The following is a 25,655-nucleotide window of genomic DNA, read 5'->3' as shown; positions in this document are numbered from 1 at the left end:
GGCAGCACAACTAAGATTTGAACACCAGACATGCTCAAGGCTTTGCTGCAGCTGTTCCCATTGAAAAACGCAACTGACGTTCATAGACGTCATTGGCAGTCAATGAGTTAAAGGAGCTATACCTGACTGTACAAAGAAACAGGTCACTCAAATTTCAAATTGCTATTTTCTGCGATCACTTCTCAAGAAAAAGGTAAAAACAACTCACACATAATGATTTTCCCAGTGACTTTTTATTGTTTTGTTTCCAACAAAGACTTTGCCGCTTCATCAACAATATTGAAAAGCTGTTTGTGAACTGAACGTTTCTGTCACAAAGTTAATGAATCAGAAGTGCCGTTAACCCCGATCCGAAGCTAGACTGACTGTGTGTTTGGACGAGCGTTTTCAGAGCTGGTTTGAGGTTCTTTCACGACGACGGGGACGCTTTTCTTGATGTCCCTGAAGACGGAGCAGTTGAAGTCGGCCATCAGAGTCTTCTTTCCAGCTTTACGGGGGTAGAAACACACCTTCACCCAAATCCTCTTCTCCGGACCAACGTCTGGCACACTGAGAACCCGAGACACAACAGAGACACAAAATCAGTGCACTTTCACAGTCAGGGCCATAAATATCTCAGTTCTTATGTTTGTGGCTTAATAAACCACCGCAATCGATTCCAAATGAAACAATAATTAAGTGCTTTAACTGCAGACTTAAACGGTTCATCATGAACGCTGTAGGAATTACAACCGTGTGTATGTTTCCCTCCCACTTTTTAAGGGCCAAAAGTAAAGGGACAAGTGGCTGCTCAGCTGTTCTTCCCTCATTATCCCATTTACACGGAACAGATGAGACGTCTATAGAGTTCATTTCAAGTGTGATCTTTGCATTTTGGAGACTGTTGCTGATCAATATGAGATCATAAAGATAATAATAAAACATTTTATTTGTATTGCACTTTACACATGGAAACACATCTCAAAGTGCTACAGTCACTACCGATAAAAACACAAGACAAGACATCAGTAAAAACACTAATTAACACTAATGTTTAATGAAACATATTAGGCGAATGCTGTACAACAAAAGCGGGTCTTAAGTTTAGACTGTGGCGCCCTCAGGTGGTTGGGGAGGGCGTTCCACAGTCGAGGCGCAGCTGCCTGGACGCCCTGTCTCCTGTCAGAGGAGCTGTCGGGTTTTCATTTTCAAGCAATATGGGAAAGAAAAAGGATCTTTCTGCTGATGAAAAGCGTGAAATAGTTGAATGCCTTGGTCTAGGTGTGAAAACCTTTGATATTTCATGAAAGATGAAGCGTAATCATCGAACTGATCAGAGATTTGTGGCTGATTCAGACACACTCGGGTTTGTGCAGATAAAGGCACAATGAGGACGGTTTCTGCCAGACAAACACATCAGATTAAGAGAACAGCAGCTACAAAGCAGCAGACAGGTATTTGAAGCTGCTGGTGCCTCTGGAGTCTCTGAACATGAAGGTGTCGGACCCTCCAGAGGCTGCAGTTGTGCATAAACCTTCTATCCGGCCTCCCCTAAACTGTTCACTGAAGCTGAAGCAGAAACGGCTGCAGTGGCTCAGAAATACATGAGACTCATTTTCAAACAGTCTTGTTCACTGATGAGGCCGTGTGACCCTGGATGGTCAGATGGATGGAGTAGTGAATGGTTGGTGAATGACCACAATGTCCCAACAAGGCTGTGACGTCAGTAAGGAGGGGGCGGAGTCATGTTTTGGCCTGGAATCATGTGGATAGAGCTGGTCGGCCCCTTTAGGCCCTTTTAGGCTCCCTGAAGGTGTGAAAAAAATGTGGAGTTTCTGACTGACCACTGACTTCTATGGTACAAAAAGAAGAGCCGTGTTTTCCCGAACAAGATCCTCTTCATGCCTGGTAAATTGGTAATGACTACATTTTTGGCCAACCTCGAATGTTTTGTCAGATTGTTCACACTTTAGATCGTGACTTACTGGCGTGTTCGTGAATGTGTAAAATGTAAGATCCGAGCAGGTTCTGGTGGGAAAGAGCCCTGACCTGATTTCGTCCTCCTCTTTCACGAGTCCACTGCCCGACAGAGTGATGCTGCAGTTCTTCAGAGTCTCAGACACAGGGTTCTTGAAGGACATCTCCACAAACACTGGCCGTCTGACAAACGCCTCCCCCAACAGCTGCAACACAAACATCCGTGAGCCAAAAGCAAAGCTCTGGAGTCTGCGTTTCAAATAATCAAAACACACGGCCACATTTACTTTTTACTTTGCATTGCAAGTACTGATCCTCGGAAACTACAGAGGCAGACGACCACTCTCGCTACCACCACCTCTCACCTTGACGCTGAAGGGCGGGTCCTCCAGCACCACCCCGTACTCCCCCATATATATCTCCTGGGGGTCGTCAGTGTCTTTGACGATGGCGATGACGTCCATCACATCATTGTCCAGCATCTTCTCCCAGTACTTGTCAAAGGGCACGACCACCGGGACACGCAGGTCTGCACGGGACAGACAAGAGTCAGTAAAAGTAACTGCACTGGGTAAAGTACGATACGTGTTAGGGGTAATGTATTACAAAAGCAACCAGTTAAAAGAATATATTACTTTTTTTTTCAGTATTAACACAAGCTAAAGGAGAGGTTAGTGTTTTCCAATACGTTTTATCTACGTTTAAGTTATAATCCTTGCGATACCATGAGATCCAATATCGAAGTCGTACTGTGAGATTTTGCTATTGTTGCATCTCTACAAAAAAGCCACAAAAGAGCAACAAAAAAGTTTTAAAAATGCAATGAACTCATTTGAAATCTGAACGTTGACGTCAGCTAGGTTTTTCACAGGGAACAGCTGCAGCAGGGGCAGGACCGGACTGAGAAACAGCCCTGGACTCGGACCGGCCCGGCCCAAATGAGCGTAAATGTGACACTTCCACAAATACATATTTTAACCTCTTACCCCCCGACTAAACCAAATGCATTCTCTCCTCTTTTGGCTGTGTAGCACCTCATTTGAAAGCTAAGACCCACAAAACTGACCTTTTTCCTCGCGCTGTTGGTGTGTTGTGTTTAGTATGTTTTTTTTTCTTCATTTTTTTGTTTTTCATTCAGTTTTTGTTGAATTTTGTCACATTTTTGTCACATTTTTGTCACATTTTTGTCACATTTTTGTTGAGTTTTTGTTGAGTTTTTGTTGAGTTTTTGTCACATTTTTGTTGAGTTTTTGTTGAGTTTTTGTTGAGTTTTTGTCACATTTTTGTTGAGTTTTTGTTGAGTTTTTGTTGAGTTTTTGTCACATTTTTGTTGAGTTTTTGTTGAGTTTTTGTTGAGTTTTTGTCACATTTTTGTTGAGTTTTTGTTGAGTTTTTGTTGAGTTTTTGTCACATTTTTGTTGAGTTTTTGTTGAGTTTTTGTTGAGTTTTTGTTGAGTTTTTGTTGAGTTTTTGTTGAGTTTTTGTCACATTTTTGTTGAGTTTTTGTTGAGTTTTTGTCACATTTTTGTTGAGTTTTTGTTGAGTTTTTGTTGAGTTTTTGTCACATTTTTGTTGAATTTTTGTCACATTTTTGTCACATTTTTGTTGAGTTTTTGTTGAATTTTTGTCACATTTTTGTTGAATTTTTGTCACATTTTTGTCACATTTTTGTTGAATTTTTGTCACATTTTTGTTGAGTTTTTGTCACATTTTTGTTGAGCTTTTGTCACATTTTTGTTGAGCTTTTGTCACATTTTTGTTGAGTTTTTGTCACATTTTTGTCACATCTTTGTTGAATTTTGAATCATTTTTTCTATCATTTTTTGTCCGTGTTTTCCTCTTTTTCTCGCTATTTTGCTGCTTTTCTTTTCAGCTTTTAGATTTGGGTAAAGCTCGGTTGAGGCGGGACCGGTGGCCCTCGAGCCAGTGGCCCTTCTGTGCTCCTCCAGAATGAACATATGGCCAGTCCGCCCCTGGCTGCAGCAAAGCCTAGTGACTCAAGTTCTTTCATTGAGTCACTAGGGGGCAGCATTGCTCTTTCGTTTTCTCAGTTTTTGGTCAGAAACAGCATTTTGGGTGATTTCACCTATTTTCTACGGACGATACTAAAGAATGGAAAGAGGTGCAAACAAACCCAGCTCTCTCAACATGATTCTGACTCCGCCCCCTCCTTACTGACGTCACAGCCTTGTTGGGACATGGTGGCCGTTCACCTCCATCCACTCCTCCATCTGTCAGACCATCCAGGGTCACACGGCCTCATCAGTGACAAGACTGTTTGAACATGAGTCCTCAGGTATTTCTGAGCCACTGCAGACGTTTCTGCTTCACCTTTGAAAACCCTTATTTTTCCCCCTTTATTTTACCTTTATTTTACCGTATTTTTGAGGTACCCGACCAATCCCACGCACCACTACTACACTCACAGCCTCTGCAACACTTGTACTTGCAAAATCACTACTGCAGCTACTTTACACAAACACCAGAGTCGAGAACGTTTGTACCTTTCCCCGGCTTCAGCGTCTTCTGCTGCTTGTTCGACAGGATTTCGAAGCGGGCGAATCCGTAGCTGTTCTTGGCTACGACGCTGATGTTGATGGACAGAGATCTGGGCTCAGAGGCTTCGCTGTGGAGCACGAGGTTCAGCTCCACGTCTTTCCCGTTCACCGGCTTTGACACCTGCGGATATTTGAGTTGGACATAGATGATGAAAGTGTCCACACATGATCAGATTTCCATGCGCTACACACTGTTGGAGAAGATGTGACAATTTGAATTCAGGAACTCGAAATATGTCAAAGGGGAGAAAACGGGCACTAAACTTTTGGGCTGTTCTCACTAGGGATATACTGATCCGATATTCAGTATCGGTATCGGTAGCCGATCAGGCTTTTTTAGAGTATCGGTTTGGATCGGATTTGATAAGTGGACGTAGAAGAAGAAGATTTATTGCTTTACATTACAGTGCAAATAATTTGTTGTTTAACCATCTTTGTTGCACAGTGACTTTTCAGTTAGAGAAAGGGTTTGACTTTGCCATTTTGTTCATGTTGATGCACATTAATTAAACACAATAAATATAATAATAAAATATAATGTGGTGCCGACATGCTGGAAAAGAGTGAGTGGATGTTTTATGTGGATGTTTTTTCTCCATACTGGCCAAGCGACTCTCCACTTACATGACCCAGAGCAAATATATCAGTACTTCAATCCAGAAGGGGGCACTGAAGGACTTGGAGTCTGGACTCTCCAGGCAGCAGAGAAAGGAACAGGTTGCACCATCTCTCCAGTCTTGTTTGTCATGGGCTGAACCTGATCATCTCTGCAGCTACAAAGAGGCTAAAGGTCCTGAAACAGCTGCAGGAAGTCGTCATCCAGTGATTAGGGGATTTATGGATGACCTCACCCATGTGCACATGGCAAACTGGGCCAAGATGACCTTCAAACCCCAGAAGTCAAGAACCCTGGTTATACAGAGGGACAAATGAACTTTTCCCACTCTAATGCAGCAGCAGGTCTGAACGAGTCTTACTGGCCACAAACATCACCTCACGCCTATGTGGAACTGCCAAACCGTTTGCTTTGCCAAGTTGCACAAACAGCTGTAGCCAAGAGCGAAACAAACAGTAACAAGCTTTAACCTGTGAAAGTGCTGAGATACTAGTTTGTCTCAGATCTGGGATCTTGGCGTTTGACTCAGAGTGGGCTGGACCCAAATGTGACCAGAGTTACACTGTAGGTCAGACACCGGGAGTGACAAGAACATGAGGCTAAATACAGTGAGCTCTTTATTTTCTGTAAAAAGGCTGAGGCCTCATTGCTCTTCAGTCACTGAGAAGTGAAGAAGGAAGTCATGGAGCTTCTGCTTTAGAACATTACACTTCTGTTGGATGTAAGTATATGTTAGTAGTGGTGCAAGTGTGAAAATCCATTATTTAAAATAAAAAATAAAAACAAACCCTTGTCATTTGTATCTGCTGTAGAGTCATGGTGTCTTGGCGCCCCCTTGTGTCACCTTGCATCCAATGCCCGGACCATAAGAGCGAGTCCTATATGGGCTCAGGTCGAGCTAAAGCAGCACTAAGTAACATTTACCTTAATAAATCCTTTCCTAGTCCCTCTGGGAGAAATACAAGTGTTAATGGGGTGATTGTCTCTGGCCACAAAACCACGATTGCAACTTCGCTGCCTCCAGGTTGGAGGCCCCAATACACAATAATATAATCACGAAGAAGCTAGCAGGCTAACGGGCAAAGCTAACTGTGGGCTAGCGCCGCTTAAACAGTGTTACAGCCAAGTTTGTTTGTGATGTACAATATCTCTCTCTCCCTTTGTCTCTCTCTACCCTCCTCTCTCTCTCCCTTTGTCTCACTCTACCCTCCTCTCGCTCCCTTTCGCTGCACAGCTGTGTAAAAATAAACAAACCGTGTGTGGCTGTAGTGAAGCTATGGCGAGAGTTTTTACTTCACAGTGAAAGGAGATTGGGAAGAGCACACAGTAGAAACACACGCTCACCTCCTCAAAGTTCACGGAGACTTTGGGGAGTTTGGGTTGATCCAATCTTTCCATTTCGACGTTGTACGCGACCATCACGGGCTCTTCGTCCTCACTGTCGTCAAACTCCTCCTCTTCCCAGTCCTCATCGTCATCTTTTAGGTACTCTCGGGTGGCGGCGTATTTGAAGACAGACCTCTCCCTTGTGCTTCCTGTGGAAAAAAAGTTCAGATTTATGTTACAGCCTCAAACGTTGCCAATTGGCTTGTTGCACGGTGTGGCTATGCTAGCTCCTCTGACCTGAAGCTGTGAGCGCCTGGACTTCCTGTCTGTTTTCTTTTCCTGGAATAATAATCATATTTTCTAAAGATTACGTTGTGGGCGGTGAGTTCCTGATAGACGATCATTTATTGAGTTCGAATCATGAAGTTCAGATCAGAGACGCCTGTGATCATGAAGGATTGATAGTTTGTCTTGAAGCTAAAGGCTAACATGCTATAAAAATATATATAAAGGCACTATTTCAAGTTGTGTAAAGCATTAACCGCTTAACTCCCACCTGAACCGAGCACGTTTTCTCGACGAAAACAATGATGGAAAAGTGACAAAAATGTCACAAGAAATTGACAAAAAATTGACAAAAAATTGACAAAAAATTGACGAAAAATGACAAAAATGTGATAAAAATGGACAAAAAAGGGACAAAAAATTGATGAAAAAGTGGCAAAAATGTCACAAAAATGTCACAAGAAATTGACGACAAATGACAAAAATGTGATAAAAATGTGACAAAAATGTGATGACGTGAGGAAAAAGATCCTCTCGGTTTAAATTAGCCTTTAGCTTCAAGACAAACTCCCTGATCCTCACAAACATAAACGTCTCCTCTATGGAAATATTTCTACCAGGAACTCACCGGTCTGAGCTCATCTTAATGGAAATGAACACGAACAGGAAGTACTAGCGCCCACAGCTTCAGCTCAGAGGAACTAGCGTAGCCACATTGTGCAACAAGCCAATATTCACTTTCAGGAGTTGAGGTGCAGCAGGACTGATGTGGACAGATGTTACAGAAGCTCATGAGGTTCATTTCTTCAACAGTTACTGCAGACCCACACTGACTGCCCGGCTTTGTCATTGAAGATAACCTGTCGTCTAAAACACATTGCTCGTGTTACAAGTAAATTCGTAAATTCACTTTGTCCTAGCTTTGATTTCACTGTCACTAAACTCAAAAGCAGCAGTGGTTAAATAAAGCTCACATGGCGATAAACGATAAAAGAACAAGTCCGCTGATTTCCTCAGGGTTAGTGCTCGACCGTCTGCTCCGGAGGGACGTCTGCTGTGAGTTTGTATAGATCTATGAGTCGGTTTGTCTAAAAATACAAATAATCCTAATCCTTAACCCCTTAACTCCCACCTGAACCGAGCACATTTTCTCCAGTTTGGCTTTACCCCAATCCAAAAGCTTCTGGAAAAAACTGTGAAAATAGCAACAGAACTGAGACGAAAAGAATGATGGAAATGTGACAAAAAAGTGAGAAAACATTGACAAAAAAGGGACGACAAATTGATGAAAAAGTGGCAAAAATGTCACAAGAAATTGACAAAAAAAATGGACAAAAAAATGACAAAAATGTGACAAAAAAATGACAAAAAAATGACAAAAATGTGATAAAAAATTACAAAAAAGTTACACAAATTAGTTGAACACCCAACAAAGAAATGTTGGGAAAAAAATGTGGAAAAAAAGTGATGACGTGAGGAAAAAGATCCTCTCGGTTCAGGTGGGAGTTAAGAGGTTGACCATTTCTCTGGCCCTCACCTTCATTTGTGTCATGATATCTCAGGTTTTCACAGCAGACTGTCCCTCCGGAGCAGAACATCTGAACCTTTCCTCAGTCAGGTGCAGAAGTCGTTTGCCTGAGTTCCCGAGGACCACATGAACGCACCATATCACTCCACTGCAGCAGTTTCCATAGAAACGATAAACAACTGAGCTGGAAGTAGCTTCACGTAAGAAAAAGTGCCTCCTGCCCAGGACTTTCAAAAAGAAAAAGCAAACAGGCCCCAATGAACAGGGTCAGTTTGTGGGACCAGGGTACGTAAGGGATGATGCCCGACGAGGCGTCATCAGAAACATCCGGGCGATGTGGAGGTGAACCATCCAACGGCGAAGCTCTGATAATGAACACCTCGTCGGGCGTTATGCCTAACCTGTTTAGCATGTCCCCTCCTGGAGCCGCCCCCTTAACGTGGTGGAGGGTTTGAGCACCTGCACGATCCTGGGGCTCTGTTATCGGGGGCTTCGTGCCCCTGTAGGGTCTCCCAGGGCAAACAGTTCCTATAGGTGACGGGGCAGAAGCCCTTTATGAGAGACCGACAGGCCCGGTTAATCGTGAGGCCGTCCTCCCATGGACCCACCACCTGCAGGGGGCGCCATAGGGGCTGGTGTTGTGTGATTTAGGCTCCAACAGCCCCCACGACCCGGCAACAGACAAGTGGAAGAAGACGGATGGATGTTTAGCATGTGTCGTCATGACTACTGTCCTTAAAGTGACAGATCCAGACGCATCTCGTCATAGAAGGGGGCGTGGCTTCGCTGAGGGGGAAAATAGAATCTTTAGAGAAACACAATTTTCCCTCTTTTTAGCCATTTTCTGGTGGAATATGAACTTATTTATCACATAAATAAAGTCAAGTCTAAATCAGGCCCATATGGATATTTTCTCACAGCAGATTGTTCAGTAGAAGTGAAAAAACGGCAGTTGTAGCTAGTGCTAGCTAACCGCACTAGCTAACCGTTAGCATTAGCCCGAAGCATCATGTTAGCATTCCCCGTTATATATGTATTTATGGGCTGTTGAACCACTTTGCTCCTCCCCATGTCTTTGTATCTTTATTTAGTAGAAACTATATTTCAGCATTTGTTAAAGTAGTTTTTGAATAATTAGAGAAACTTTAGATTTTTTCCCCTTTAACTGTTTTCAAACATGACCATATATGGGCGACTCCAGAGATGCGTCTGTATCAATGTCAAGGAAACTATTACAATAGAAATAGGATTATAGAAATTATGCTCTTTTTAAACTACTCATCTCCTTCCACTATAAAAATAAATAAAATTCTTCCGAGGTTCTTTATCGGACACACATCACAAATGAATGTTTATTTTTCCACTTCACTTCCTCTACAAAGCTCCAGAGACCTCCTGATTGTTCCCTGACCTTCTCGGTGCTTGTACAGGTAGGTGACGTCCCTGCGCTTGTGTGAGCCCACAGACTTGGTGGAGATCTTCTGACCCACTCGTGTCGTGTCCGTCAAAACCGCCTGCTTGGAACCATCGGCTTTCACCTTAAAAACATGCAGATATTAATAAAAGATCGTGCAGTATTTTATCTTTGAATCAAGGACATTAAATATTGTCCTCAGGCACAGTTTCTGTACATTTATAGAAGAACTTCAAGAGCCATTTTCCCCATAACGATACATGGTGTTTATACCGATGCCTGAACAATACTTTTTTTCTATAGAGATACAGGTGATATCGCATCATAGAAGGGGGCGTGGCTTCGCCGAGACAATTTTTCCCTCTTTTTATCCATTTTCTGTTGGAATATGAACTTATTTATCACATAAATAAAGTCAAGTCTAAATCGGGTCCATATGGATATTGTTTCACAGCAGATTATTCAGCTAGCTAGCGTTAGCATGTAGCATGATACTGCCATGAAGCATTATGTTAGCATTCTCTGTTATTTATGTATTTACTTGCTGCTAGTCTCGACATGTGATGTTCTGAGATTATGAACATCACATAATCCCAGAACATGTTATGACAAAAGACATAACATGAGATTTTAGAGGCCGTTGTGGTGAACAGGTCTGAGCTCAGTCTACACATCAGGACATGGAGGAACATGTGGGGGAGGAAAATACTGGGACTATACGGAGTTTACAAGATGTTAAAACTCCGTAAGGTCCCTTTAAACAAATGTAAACTAAACTTAAGATGGAAAGCAACAAACTGATGTCGTCTTAACTTATCGTGACATATTAACTTAAAATGAAGAAACGTTTTGTAATATGAACATTGCCTGCCTGTCATTTTAAATCATACCTGTGCCCTTTGTCAGTCAGTAGAAGTAAAATGGTGAAGTTCCTGGGGTGGCGCAGCATTTAAAGCTAAAGTAAAGTCAAAGTTAACCCTTGCCTTGCCACAATAACAAAGACAACTACCTTATTCAAAGACAAAACACCCCATGATATCCAAAACCTGCAGTGCCTCGGCTTCGATAGACCATCTAATCCGTACCAGATACACCGTGCAGTCGGCGTTGACCTCGGAAAACACAAATGGAACGTCATAATCCTTATCCGTGTGACCGTCAAGAACGGCTCTGACCGCCGCGGGGCCACACTGGAACGTTCCTGAGGGGGAAACGACGGAAAGAGTTGTGGATTTGAAAACATCTGGATCTGGGTCTCATGACAAATTTCCCCACACGAATTCAAGCTCATGTTGGCGAGCTGTACCTTCGCTTAACTCCTGAGGCGTCGCGTCCAGGACTTGCCATCCGTCGTAATTTCCAATCGACAAATCCGGCCTCTTCATCCAGGCCTCGCACCACACATGGAAGTTCCTGCACACACGTCAGTCTGTGTGATTTTACATCAGAAGCATCAGATCAAACGCTGGTCATCTTGCATTGGTAGTTTTGGGGTATTTTACATCCTGGGTTTATACAGGTCAAAGTTAAGATAAGATGATAAGATAAGATGATACTTTATTGATCTCACAGATGGAGAAATTGCATTCGATGAGAGAGCATCCGGCAGCAGCACCATTCAGTGGCACCACTCTTTTTTTTTTTCTTTGGTGAAAGATCGTTGTGTCGCGGCCGCCATCTTCACTGTTTTGGTCACAGGAGGAGCACTGGTTGATGGGAAATCCGTAGACGATGACCACGGCGGTGGAGCTCTTGCGCTTGTGGTCCACGGTGATGTAGAAGTTCCTGTCCTCGGCCGGGTCGATGATCTCGTTGTCCTTCAGCCACTCCACCCGCATGACCTTGGAGGATGGAGAAACTGTAGCTGCCCTCTGTCTCCTCTGATCATCTGAAACGGTGCACCGCCTCCTGGGCTTGTCCCCGTCTCAGAGCGTGGTGTCCTGCACTGGTCAGCTCCACCTCGTCCTTCCTCTTCCTCCTGCACAGCTCCTCCACAGTCTATCACCATCTCCTCGTTGGTCCCTTTTGTTGTTTCCTGTAGCTCCTCTTGTGACGCCTCCTCCGTGCTGCAGGTGTGGGGGCTCTTGGTGCCTCTTCACTGTTCAGTGTCTCAGAAGAAGATGTTTGTAGATCTCAAATGGGTTTAGCTGATAAGCTAGCAGTTTGTTTACCTTCAAAAAGCTGCTTTCTTCAGGACCATTTTGGACTCTCAAAGTAAACAAATCCACCAAACCTCCACAAAAACACGGTAAAGACGTACAAAAGTATCCAGAAAAACAACGTGGTTCACTGAAAAAGGCAAACAATTCAGCTGCACCAGGAGAGAGGGAGGTCACTTCCTGTTTTCACGTCGCCAATGCCCAAATACTACTTTGTTTTAATGCCACAAATGCAGAAAAAGAAAATCGCCACATATTTCATTTCTTAGGATTTGCAAACATTTCATCAAACAGAGGAAAGAGAACTGGACAAAATGGGAAACTTTTAAGCTTTTTAAGTGTTTTAGCCCAAACTGCAGCTGAATATGTTTTACATCATCATTTTGGTGTTTTCAATGAACTTGTACAGTAGAAATGGTTGAGTGATGTCATCATGTTTCAGTACATTTAGATTTAATGCCAGTTTTGATCAATTTGGATAAATTAATTGAATGACTTTTAATGCTTTTCAATCCCCCATGGAAACCCTGACATCCTCTCTCATAACCCGGGCTCAGGTAAAGCAGAAGAACATGGGTGGATGGACGTTCGTGGAGGAGGAACATGTAGCATATGGAGGGCCTCAGCATGCACAATTACAGGCGTGTTTTAACATTTGAACATGGTAAAAACTGATCAAAGGTCTGTGAAGTTGTCCTCACCAGATGCTGTCCGGAGCCGGGATCTGGACTCCGTAGTCTGCGTAGTACTGGTCTATGGTCAGGTTCTTGTCAGAGTCGTGGGCAGACTCATAGTTAGTGATCACTCGACACGGGATGCCCAGAGTTCGCAGCACTGGAACAAAGACAAGACGTCAGGACCAGAGCGAGGACAGAGAGGAGCGTCCCTGAACCAAGAGCACAGAGAGTCCAGAGAGAAAGATGGTTTTCACTTTCAAAAATGTATGTCACGTTTAATGTAACTTGTAATATCAAGACGCCTCCTGGAGCCGCCACCTTAACGTGGTGGAGGGTTTGAGAAGAAGAAGAAGAAGAAGATCTTTATTTATATAGCGCCTTTCACAGACATATAGTCACAAAGCGCTTTACATGAGACAGTGTGCAGTTTCACTCCACACTTGGTGATGGTAAACTACGTTTGTAGCTTCAGTTTCCCCTGGGGGAGACTGTCAGAGGCGCTTTCGCGACTACACACGTCTGCGCCAACGGACCCTCTGACACCACCATACATTCACTCACACATCATTCATCCTGGCCTATTGTGCATGTTTTTAGTGGTAGGGGAAACCGGAGTACCCGGAGGAAACCTACGCAGACACGGGGAGAACATGCAAACTCCACACAGAAAGGCCCGTCCAGGTGGGAATCGAACCCGGACCTTCTAGCTGTGAAGCGAGAGCGCTAACCGCTGTGCTACCGTGCCGTGAGCACCTGAATGATCCTGGAGCTCTGTGGTCGAGGCTTCGTGCCCCTGTAGGGTCTCCCAGGGCAAACAGGTCCTCAGTGACGGGTCAGACAAAGAGAGGGTCAGAAGCTCCTTATGAGAGACCAACAGGCCCGGATAGAACCATGAGGCCGTCCTTCTGTGGACCCACCACCTGCAGGGGGCGCCATAGGGGCTGGTGCAGTGTGATTTGGGCTCCGACAGCCTAAAGCTGTGTCAGCTACATGTGTAGAAACAATTATGTCATTGTGTCATCAGTTTTAATTTCTGGATATCTGGGAGCCGAGCCAGGACAGATTGAAGAGCTTCCATTACTTTCGTATCCGCCGCCATTAACACACTACAACCAGCAAATGCCACGCAAATGCTTGACGTCACCTACAAGCCCCGCCTCCCCCGCTCGCTGAATGGTCGGTTGAAATTCAACCGATGTAACGCGGCCTCTGAGATCAGACCCAGACGTACATGCAGGGACATGATAACTGACTGGAGTTCACGGACGGCTGAGGCCTGGCTATGCTGTGCATGTGTTATATTTATTTGTGTTTCAATGATTGATGTGGAGACATAACTGTTCAGTAGGACTAACCATAACTAACAGGCTGATGTACAGTCACTTTGAGTCTTAGCGGTTACTGCACAATGTATTGGTTAGGAAGTATAATTAATCTGTAAGAATGACCACGTGGGCCGGATTAAAACCCTCATGTAACACGGCTGAGCACTCGCCGTTAGTCATGAGTTTGTCTGAGGTTTGAAGACAAACCAGTGGAACTCTTTGTGGTAAAAGATGCAGCAAAAGAAGCAGAAAGCTCAAGTCTCTCCCGGATGAAGTTACAGCAAATATAATGTTTCTTACCAGAGCACATGACGCCTGCGAACACCCAGCACTGCCCGAACTTGACCGGGTGACCCCCGAGGCGATACCAGTGCTTCAGGATGGGGTACGAGCCGCTCCAGTGAGAGGGGGCTCTTCCGCCGGTGTAAGGCCCTTCCCACTGACCCTGCAGCACCCCCCTGTCCTGGTTAGAGTTGATCTGCATGGAGGAAGACGCAAAGCAACACAAAAAGGTTTGAATTGAGGAGTCATGGCGATTATGGGTTAGTGGCAGCATGGTGGGGCGGCGCCTGTGACCAATCAGGTTCCAGGGATCGAGGTAAACCATTTTAAAGTGTTGTCTCGCAGCCATGTTAGATCATCGCGCCACACAAGAGGTCGCCGTGTCCTGACAGAATATTCATCGGACATTAAACAAGGGCTCACTCAGGGTTTCTCCACCTCAACGAAACAAAATCTGAATTCATTGTTTTTGGCTCCAAGGATGTTCCTCAGATTCAGTCCAGGGTCGTGGGTCCAGTCCGGGATGTCGTCAGGAACCTGGGAGTCGTCTTTGACCGAGAACTGAACTTCAAACAACAGATAAATGCTGTGGTCAAGGCCAGCTTTTTGACCAAGGTGAAGCCTTTTCTCTCACGCCAAGACCTGGAGAAGGCGACCCACGCAAGTATCAGCTCTCGGTTGGACTATTGCAGCGCTCTCTACTGTGGTTGGTGCAAAAGCAGCAGCTCGTCTTCTCACCGGTTCATCCAGACTCAGCCACATCACTCCCGTCCTCTCCTCCTGCACTGGCTCCCGCTCCGTTTTCGGATTGATTTTAAAATGTTGATGCTTGTTTTTAAAAACCGTTATATCTGACTGAGTTGTTGACCGTACAGAGTCTCCAGTCTCTGAGCAGATGGTTCTGGACGTGCCCAGGTCCCGGTACAAACAGTGGAGCGATCGTTCCTTTGTGGAACCACTGCCCCTCAGTCTGCCTGTTCTCACAGACCTGTCCCTTTTTAAATCCAGGTTAAGACTCATCTCTTCAAACTTGCTTTTAATACTTAGAGCACTGACATGTGTCTAGGTTGTAATTATTTGGTCTTTTTAAATTGTTTTTATCTTTGTGGGGAAAAACTTTGGTCCTCCTGGTGTTGATTGATTGATTGATTGATTGATTGATTGATTGATTGATTGATTGATTGATTGATTGATTGATTGATTGATATAAACTTATTTATCACACACAAATAAAGTCAAGTCTAAATCCGATGTTCGTAGGTAATTCTAGTCTAAGTCTGTAAAAATTAACTCATTGACTGCCAATGACGTCAATGACAGCTGCAGCAAAGCCTTGAGCAGGTCTAGTGTTAAAATCTTAGTTGTGCTTCCACCTAGTGACTCAATAAAAGAACTACAAGTTCTTTTATTGGGTCACTAGGTGGCAGCATTGCTCCCTCATTTTCTCAGCTTTTTGGTCAGAAAACAGCATTTTGGGTGATTTCACCCATTTTCTACAGACGATTACTAAAGAAGAGTCTAATCTTTCTTTTGGTGGGTTTCGTGTTGACATAGACCTAGACCAAACTTTTCTGTGGGTCTTGAAACAACAGTGAAAATCCTGAAAACCCTCTGGCAGTGGGAGCGCTCTGATTTGAAAATGGCTGTCAGTCAATGAGTTCAGTTTCAGTTTATTCGGTCAAAATGATGACAACAGATTTACATTGAGTTAAGTAAACTTCTTCATAACAGAACATACACAATGACCGAAAAAGGTATAGGCTGAAGCTAATGCTTATTTTGCCTACCCTTGATTTTTTTGTTTTTTTTAAACTTACAGCACGTGTTTTTGTAAACCATCCAACATAACATCAGACATTCAAAAGGATTTTATTTTATTATATATATATATATTTTTTTTTAAGTAAGTTGACAGTCTTAAACAAACTAGTAAACAGAATGAAGGTATTTTTCAAGTATAACACTTTTATACAATCTCTTTAGGTGGAAGACAGAGGGACATAATTTGAGATCCTCTGTACAGTTATTCCAGAGATCGACCCCTTTAATGGAAACACAAAATCTCATGGTGTTTGTTTGAAATGTTTTCTTTACAGACATCTCCTCTGAGCTCATACCGTTCATGCATTACTGATATTGCTGATCCCGTGCGAACGCCCATGAAACTTACCTGAGTCCTGAGGGCATTTCTGTTTCACCGATGTCCCGGGTAATTCTAATCTTGTGTGAATAGGGTCATGTCATAACTATAAAAATGATTTTAAACCTTTCATATGCACTACAGGTGGAAATGAGCATTTCTGCTGACCCCGTTTAAACACCATACTATACCGTACCAAACCAAAGAGACATCGTTACCATGCGGCTGACGATTCTGCCGACGTAGACGGGATCGCATCGAGCAGCTTCATCCTTCATCGGGTCAGTGAGGTACTCGGGGGTCACGTGCAAAAGGGTGAGAGCGATCTCAATCATCCCATCCTCAAACTGCAACACAAAACACATCTGTTACCAGCACATCTGTCAAAGAAACAGGTCTACGAAGTCTGTGTTAGATCTGATCCATCTGTTACCAACACATCTGTCAAAGGAACAGGTCTACGAAGTCTGCGTTAGATCTGATCCATCTGTTACCAACACATCTCTGTCAAAGAAACAGGTCTACGAAGTCTGCGTTAGATCTGATCCATCTGTTACCAGCACATCTGTCAAAGAAACAGGTCTACGAAGTCTGCGTTAGATCTGATCCATCTGTTACCAACACATCTGTCAAAGAAACAGGTCTACGAAGTTAGCGTTAGATCTGATCCATCTGTTACCAACACATCTGTCAAAGAAACAGGTCTACGAAGTCTGCGTTAGATCTGATCCAACACATCTGTCAAAGAAACAGGTCTACGAAGTCTGCGTTAGATCTGATCCATCTGTTACCAACACATCTGTCAAAGGAACAGGTCTATGAAGTCTGCGTTAGATCTGATCCAGCACATCTGTCAAAGAAACAGGTCTACGAAGTCTACGTTAGATCTGATCCATCTGTTACCAACACATCTGTCAAAGAAACAGGTCTACGAAGTCTGTGTTAGATCTGATACATCTGTTACCAACACATCTGTCAAAGAAACAGGTCTACGAAGTCTGCGTTAGATCTGATCCCTCTGTGACCAACACATCTGTCAAAGAAACAGGTCTACGAAGTCTGCGTTAGATCTGATCCATCTGTGACCAACACATCTGTCAAAGAAACAGGTCTACGAAGTCTGTGTTAGATCTGATCCATGTGTTGCCAACACATCTCTGTCAAAGAAACAGGTCTACGAAGTCTGCGTTAGATCTGATCCCTCTGTGACCAACACATCTGTCAAAGAAACAGGTCTACGAAGTCTGCGTTAGATCTGATCCATCTGTGACCAACACATCTGTCAAAGAAACAGGTCTACGAAGTCTGCGTTAGATCTGATCCATCTGTGACCAACACATCTGTCAAAGGAACAGGTCTACGAAGTCTGCGTTAGATCTGATCCATCTGTGACCAACACATCTGTCAAAGAAACAGGTCTACGAAGTCTGCGTTAGATCTGATCCATCTGTGACCAACACATCTGTCAAAGGAACAGGTCTACGAAGTCTGCGTTAGATCTGATCCATCTGTGACCAACACATCTGTCAAAGGAACAGGTCTATGAAGTCTGCGTTAGATCTGATCCAGCACATCTGTCAAAGAAACAGGTCTACGAAGTCTACGTTAGATCTGATCCATCTGTTACCAACACATCTGTCAAAGAAACAGGTCTACGAAGTCTGCGTTAGATCTGATCCATCTGTGACCAACACATCTGTCAAAGAAACAGGTCTACGAAGTCTGCGTTAGATCTGATCCATCTGTGACCAACACATCTGTCAAAGGAACAGGTCTATGAAGTCTGCGTTAGATCTGATCCAGCACATCTGTCAAAGAAACAGGTCTACGAAGTCTACGTTAGATCTGATCCATCTGTTACCAACACATCTGTGTCAAAGAAACAGGTCTACGAAGTCTGTGTTAGATCTGATCCATCTGTTACCAACACATCTGTCAAAGAAACAGGTCTACGAAGTCTGCGTTAGATCTGATCCATCTGTTACCAACACATCTGTCAAAGAAACAGGTCTACGAAGTCTGCGTTAGATCTGATCCATCTGTTACCAACACATCTGTCAAAGAAACAGGTCTACGAAGTCTGCGTTAGATCTGATCCATCTGTGACCAACACATCTGTCAAAGAAACAGGTCTACGAAGTCTGCGTTAGATCTGATCCATCTGTTACCAACACATCTGTCAAAGAAACAGGTCTACGAAGTTTGTGTTAGATCTGATCCATCTGTGACCAACACATCTGTCAAAGAAACAGGTCTACGAAGTCTGCGTTAGATCTGATCCATCTGTTACCAACACATCTGTCAAAGAAACAGGTCTACGAAGTTTGTGTTAGATCTGATCCATCTGTGACCAACACATCTGTCAAAGAAACAGGTCTACGAAGTCTGCGTTAGATCTGATCCATCTGTTACCAACACATCTGTCAAAGAAACAGGTCTACGAAGTCTGCGTTAGATCTGATCCATCTGTGACCAACACATCTGTCAAAGAAACAGGTCTACGAAGTCTACGTTAGATCTGATCCATCTGTTACCAACACATCTGTCAAAGAAACAGGTCTACGAAGTCTGCATTAGATCTGCACTACTCCTCATCCCTAGGCATTACCTTCCCTACTGGACCCTGCGGCTAGAAGTTCACTAATAACTGGCGACGAATCATAAGTGTAAGGCGTATTTAGAGGTGGGCAATATAGATTCAGACGGCAGCACGTCGTACAAGGGGGTGTGGCTTAACTCATCATTTTTCACAATTGTTACCTGTTTTCTGGCGAACTATAAACATGTATCACACACAAATAAAATCAACCCAAAATCGGGCCACATGGATGCTTTTTCACAGCAAATTGTTCAATAGAAGCGAAAAAGTGCACTCATTGCTAACATTAGCATGTGTAGCATGAAGCTAACGTGGCTTCTTGGTTAGCATTGTCTGTTTTTTTAAAAGTATTTATGGGCTGTTGAGCCACTTTGCTCCTCTCCATGCCTGTGAACTTTTATTTAGTAGAACAATATATTCATTATTCAACATTTGTTAGTGTAATGGTGGAGAAATGGGAGAAAGTTCATTTTTTTCTCTTCTTTGTTTTCCCCCTCTGGCTGCTTCCAACAGGACCATATATGGGCGATTCCAAAGACGCAGTCTGTGTCTACAGATGGGAGCAACATCCGGGAACTTTGGCTTTGCCACGCTCCCATTTGGTCAAAAATAAGAGTTCAAAATTGGATAAAAAATATTCCAAACCTGTGTCAGAACCACAAGAAAATGGCCGTTCTTGTTTCCGGACAAATCAACACTGTCAGAACGACTGGGAGGTTTACCTAAATCTTTACCTAAATCTAAAAGCAGTGTGTAACGCCTTATTTGATCTAAACTTCTCCCTCGCGTTGTTGCTGTGTTCCTCACTTTTTTTCATGTTGTTTTTCCTTTTTTTGCCACTTTTCTGTTGCTTTTTTGTAGCTCTTATTGCGTTTTCTGTCTTGAACAGGCCACCGTTTTTCCAGACTGAGATATGTTCTGGCCTGAGCTTAGACGAGTTCATGTGTACCTGTCGGGTAACGCACAGGCACAAAGACCAGACAGGTACACTTCAACTCGTCTAAGCTCAGGTAAGAACATTTCTCAGGATGGAAGAAACGGTGGCCTTTTCCTTTACGGGCAATAATCGTTTCGAGCGACAAAGTAATTGTTTGTTGGCACATTTTTGCTTCATCATCGCTATCGAGAAAGTCCCTAAATATATTCAGATATTAATGTTTCGCCCTGGGCTATAATGCACAAAAGCTACAGCGGTCACTTCTCATTACAGGCCACATTACACATGCACAGAACAACAATAGCTCCAAACCAGTAAGTCTCTCCGGGTTGACACGTGTGAAACAGACTGAGCATATTTATGAACAGTAGCAAAAGAATACATAGAAAATGTCTGTCCGTACCTGTCCATAGTCCCAGAGCATGGGGTGGATGTAGTTGGCGCTGCCTATGTAAATGACTCCACGTTCGTTGAGCACATACTCTTCTATTTTTTTCTCATTTGCCATGTACACGGTGTCCTCTATACAGCAAAAAGAAAAAAGAAAAAACACACACATTAACTCCTTGACTGCGAGACATTTTCAAATCAGAGCGCTCCCCACTTAGCCTGGCATCCAGAGTAATCTCTGTTTATTAATGAATAAACAGGAGACTCGTCTGGCGACCCTGTGGTAGAAAAGCTACTGCTGGAGGCGGGACTAATGTGGGACAACCGAAGCACAGCAGCCAATGAGAACATAGCAGATGTGAGTTGTCGTCATTGGGAAGTTAACAATGGCGCTCCTGCCACACGGAGTTCAGGAAATGACTTCTGTCGTTTATGTCCGAAAAACTTGAGAATACAAGCATACGGAGCATTACGGGAAGCTTGTGTTGAAAAATGACAAAACAAACGCCATTGTTTTGCAAGCAACAGCGGCTAAAGCTAACGGCTAATCAAGGCTGAGACAGAAACTATGAAACTATATACAGAAAATAGCCTAATGAAATAAACTCAGTCACTGCTGGAGTTGAAGTGTTTGTTTTTTAGTTTATGCTGTTAAAAAATAACTGATATCACATATTTGTAATGTTGTGATGAACAAATCACGTTATGTGTACAAGAGCAGGAGTAGTAGAAGTAGAACAAAGGGTAATCGTAATAGACCAATATGATAATCTGGAATTTAAATCAATGTTCAATAAAGTAAGAAAGGAAGGTTCCTCAAGGTGTCAGACTGTCTTACCTTTGCACCAGGGGTTGAAGATTAATGGAAAAACTCCCAGCTTTTTGTCTTCTCCTAAATAGGAGAGGAACATGGTGTAAACCCCGACAGGAGCGTCAGCCGGGGGAGTGATCTTCACCACCACGTTACGGCTTTTCTTTTGACCGAGGGGCAGCTCCGCTTTCCAAACGGCTTTAGCGTTGGGCGCTCGCCTTACAGTGTCCGGGATCCCGAACACGGACCTGGTGCCTCTGATCTCATCCGGGTTGTTTCCTGAAAAGAAAATAAGGTTTAAAACGGCATCGATCATGTTTTAGAATGGAAAAAGTTGATCAATGCATGAGTGATGAGTTATAGAGGGTTTGCACACGTGTCAGGTCTGAAAACGCTCCAAACAGCTGGAAAATCCTTCTTTTCTGTTTCCATCCATTGAGGCTTTCTTTATTCGCTTTCACAGCATACACAGACCCTTTCCAAAAAAATAGAATATCATGGAAGAGTTGATTTGTTTCCATAATTCTATTCAAAACGTTAAACTTCCATAGATGGAAGATTCAAGGCTGATTCAACTTAAACTATTTCAATTATTTAGTTGTTTATTTGTACATAATTTGGGCTTCTCACAAAACCCACAAAAACAGGATTTCCAAAAATGAGAATAACGTGAAGAAATCAGCCCAAACTTTACATGAATGTTTTAAACTGAGTGTCACACGACTCATCTACTGAACCTGTCTCAGTTAGGATGAACATGGGGACGACTGCAGACTGAAGACCATCACTGAGACCCTCCAGAGGATGAGCCACAAAGGTTCATGGCTCAGGAGGCTGTTCACAGAGGGCTGTGTCCGAGCACATCAATGGAAAGTCTAGTGTTAGGGCAAAATGTGGCAGGAGAAGATGCACCAGCAGAAGATCTGACCGTTTTGCTTCAGCGGATTTTAAAACGGTGAAGATTCATGAATCTGGCAGATCCAGAAAGAGTGGAAGGAGGCGGAGTCACAGCTTCAAAAAACCACCACATTCAGACGCTTCCGGGAGACGGGTGACATCTGTCGGGTTCTTCTGAGTCTGAGCCAACGAAGGAAGAGTCTCAACTGGGCCAAGGAGGAGAAGGACTGGACTGTGGGCCAGTGGTCCAAGGTGAAAGTAAAGCCTTTCATTCAGGAATCAAGGTCCAAGGGTTTGGAGGAAGACGGGTGAGGAACAGAACCCAAGCCTCTGGAGGTCCAGTGTGAAACATCCACAGTCAGTCGTGATTTGGGGCAATGGCCTGTGCAGGTGTTGGTAAACTCTGCTTTCTTAAATCCAAGGTCACCGCATCAGTACCAGATGTTTTAGAGGACTTCATGATGCTTCTGCTGAGGATCTGTATGGAGATGCAGATTTCATCTTCCAGCAGGACCTGGTCCCTCCCCCGAAGCCAGAAGCACCAAAACCTGGTTTGATGCCCAGGCCATCACAGTGCTGGACTGGCCAGCCAACTCCCGGACCTAAAGCCCATTGAGAAGCTATGGGGATTTATCAAGAGGAAAATGAGGGACACCAGACCCAAAAACAAAGAAGAGCTGACAGCATCAAGGAGATCTGGACTTCCATAACTCCCTGGCAATGCCACAGGCTGATGCCTCAAAGCCACGGAGCATCGAGGCAGTGATTAAGGCAAAGGGATTCCCTAAGTTGTGGGCCCTGAATCTATAATATATGGAAGTTTAACATGTTGAATGGAATTATGGAAATAAATAAACATTTCCATGATATTCACATTTTTTGGAAAGGGTCTGTACATTACCGATCGATCTGGCAGCCGCTGCTCAGCCGCTGGTGTCTTTGCCCATTTCCTGATGTCGCCCTCACAGGACCAACCCACAAGTCTAAACAGGACTAATCATGAGAAACCCCCATCACTGACCGAGTGTGGTGCAGAACAGATCACTGACCGAGTGTGGAGCAGAACAGATCACTGACCGAGTGTGGAGCAGAACAGATCACTGACAGAACAGATCACTGACCGAGTGTGGAGCAGAACAGATCACTGACCGAGTGTGGAGCAGAACAGATCACTGACCGAGTGTGGAGCAGAACAGATCACTGACCGAGTGTGGAGCAGAACAGATCACTGACAGAACAGATCACTGACCGAGTGTGGAGCAGAACAGATCACTGACCGAGTGTGGAACAGAACAGATCACTGACCGAGTGTGGAGCGGAACAGATCACTGACCGAGTGTGGAACAGAACAGCAGATCACTGACCGAGTGTGGAACAGAACAGATCACTGACCGAGTGTGGAACAGAACAGATCACTGACCGAGTGTGGAACAGAACAGATCACTGACCGAGTGTGGAACAGAACAGATCACTGACCGAGTGTGGAACAGAACAGATCACTGACCGAGTGTGGTGCAGAACAGCAGATCACTGACGCCGGGGATGAAATACTCTCTGAACTTCAGGCCGATGCTGAAGCTCTGGCCCCTCCTCACGATGAGTTGGTGTGTGGACATCTGGGCCGTGTGGTGCTTGCCATTGTTTTCCTCCGCCTTTCCATCCACCTTCACGACTGAAAACAGAAACAACAGGAACATTAGCCCCTTACCCCCCATCGCAACAAAGAACATTTTCTCCAGTTCGGGTTTACCCAAATATGAAGCTTCTAGACCTGTGACTTTACCGCCTATAGGCCAGTGCAACAGCTCATCTACAAAACTTGTTTCAGCGATTTTGGGTTTTTGTCACATTTTTGTCACATTTTGTGCAGAGTTTTGGCCTCATTTAGTTTTTTTGTGTGAAATGTAACTATAATAAAGTCATGAGCCGTTACACTGAGTTGCCCATAGGCAGGAAACTCTCAGGTCAAGAAGCTTTTGAATTTGGGTAACGCCAAAACTGGAGAGAGTGAAGAGGTTAAAACATTGACTTAAATGCGACGGCAGTAGAATGTGTGCTTAGTGGTTTAAAAAAAACTGCATACTCCACAATAACAATACAAAACACCATTGCAGACAAATGTCCAGAGACTCCTTGTGCTTTTCAGTTTTGAATTAATAAAAAACAAGGACAGCACTGACCAGAGCTGTTACCAAGAAGCCAATGATGACCCTGGATGAACTGCAGAGAGACACAGCTCAGGTGGGGGAAACTGTCCACAGAACAGCTGTTAGTCTTACACTGTGCAAATCTGGCCTTTATGGCAGAGTTAAAGAAAACCATAAGTTTGGCTGTTTGCTAAAAGCCACATGGGACACAGCAAACACAGCAAACATGTGGAAGAAGAAGAGACCAAAACGGCTTCTTCGTCTTTAGTTAATGTGCGGCTCGGTGGCACAGCGGTTAGTGCTCTCGCTTCACAGCTAGAAGGTCCCGGGTTCGATTCCCACCAGGACGGGCCTTTCTGTGTGGAGTTTGCATGTTCTCCCCGTGTCTGCGTAGGTTTCCTCCGGGCACTCCAGTTTCCCCTACCACTAAAAACGTGCACAATAGGCCAGGGTGAACGATGTGTGTGAGTGAATGTATGGTGGGGGCAGAGGGTCCGTTGGCGCAGACGTGAAAGCGCTTCTGACAGTCTCCCCCAGGGGAAACTGAAGCTACAAATGTAGTTTAACCACCGAGTATGGAGTGAATGTACAACTGTCTCATGTAAAGCGCTTTGTGACCATGTCTGTGCAAGGCGCTATATAAATAAAGATCTTCTTCTTTAATGTCGTCAACAAAAAGAGAGAGAATGGGGGAAAGTGAAGGGAAATCTGCGACTGCAGTTTTGCTCGGTGGCATTACTCCATTATTATTGTATTTTGCCAAAAGTAACTCAAAGTAGTGTCACTCAGCTGCTGTTTTAAACTGTCATATGTAATACAAACATATTACATTTTTAAAGCTGTAATCACTAATACAGAATATACAGTATTACAATTTTAAAGTAACTCTGGTTATGAACCTGTTCACAAACAACGGCCAATAAAACAATTCTGCATAATGTTAATGTGAACATAGGCAGTAATGAGCTTTCTTACTTCAGCCGACACCTTTTGAGTTTTAATTTCTATGTAATTATGTGATTTTGAATTTAAAAGTGTATGAAAAAGTGGCTCAGATAAATGATAACTGTATAACTGTAGAGCAGGTGTTTAGGGAAACCCATCCCCCCTCCTCCGACCCCTTTCCCTCCCCAGTCTGAGGACCTCACAGTGGTTCAGGGAGCATGAGGCAGATTGGGCAGATCGTAACCCCACTGAGAATCTTTGGGATGTGCTAGAGAAGGCTTTGCGCAGTGGTCACATTCCCCCATCATCAAAACAAGATCGTGGTGAGAAATGAATGCAACACTGGATCTTTTGACACTGCAGAAGCTTCTTGACACAACGGCACAGAGAACGTGAGCTGTAATCAAAGCTAAAGTCAGGTCGTTTTTCTACTATGGGGCGACCGATGTGAAACTTCTTTCCAGCAAAAGCACCCATTCCAATCAACATAATACATACACAATACTGCAGCTGCCGGTGTAAATGTGAGTGTAAATGTGAGTGTAAATGTGAGTGTAAATGTGAGTGTAAATGTTGCTGAATGCTGGGTACTCACTGTGGGACTCCTCGGGCATCAGGGGCCTGGGCTCCATGGTCGACCGTCTCTCGTCGAGCGCTGACAGA

General features: G+C 44.0%; 1 protein-coding gene across 1 annotated transcript; it reads right to left on the bottom strand.

The window, feature by feature from the left end:
* Positions 1-214: 214 nt before the first annotated feature.
* LOC306979818 (protein-glutamine gamma-glutamyltransferase E-like) lies at positions 215-25,655 on the bottom strand. The gene is made up of 15 exons (XM_079578944.1): positions 25,588-25,655; positions 23,405-23,572; positions 21,031-21,282; positions 20,206-20,324; positions 16,485-16,613; positions 14,145-14,322; positions 12,544-12,676; positions 10,990-11,096; positions 10,769-10,884; positions 9,681-9,807; positions 6,475-6,665; positions 4,461-4,635; positions 2,322-2,485; positions 2,029-2,162; positions 215-549 (listed from the first exon to the last, which is right to left on the bottom strand). The coding sequence occupies exons 1-15, from the start codon at positions 25,622-25,624 to the stop codon at positions 357-359; spliced, it is 2,223 nt and encodes a 740-aa protein (XP_079435070.1). The 5' UTR covers positions 25,625-25,655; the 3' UTR covers positions 215-356.

The sequence above is a fragment of the Gobius niger genome, assembly GCF_951799975.1.
Source record: "Gobius niger genome assembly, chromosome: 20".
Lineage (NCBI taxonomy): Eukaryota > Metazoa > Chordata > Actinopteri > Gobiiformes > Gobiidae > Gobius > Gobius niger.
This window is presented reverse-complemented; position numbering and strand designations above follow the sequence as displayed.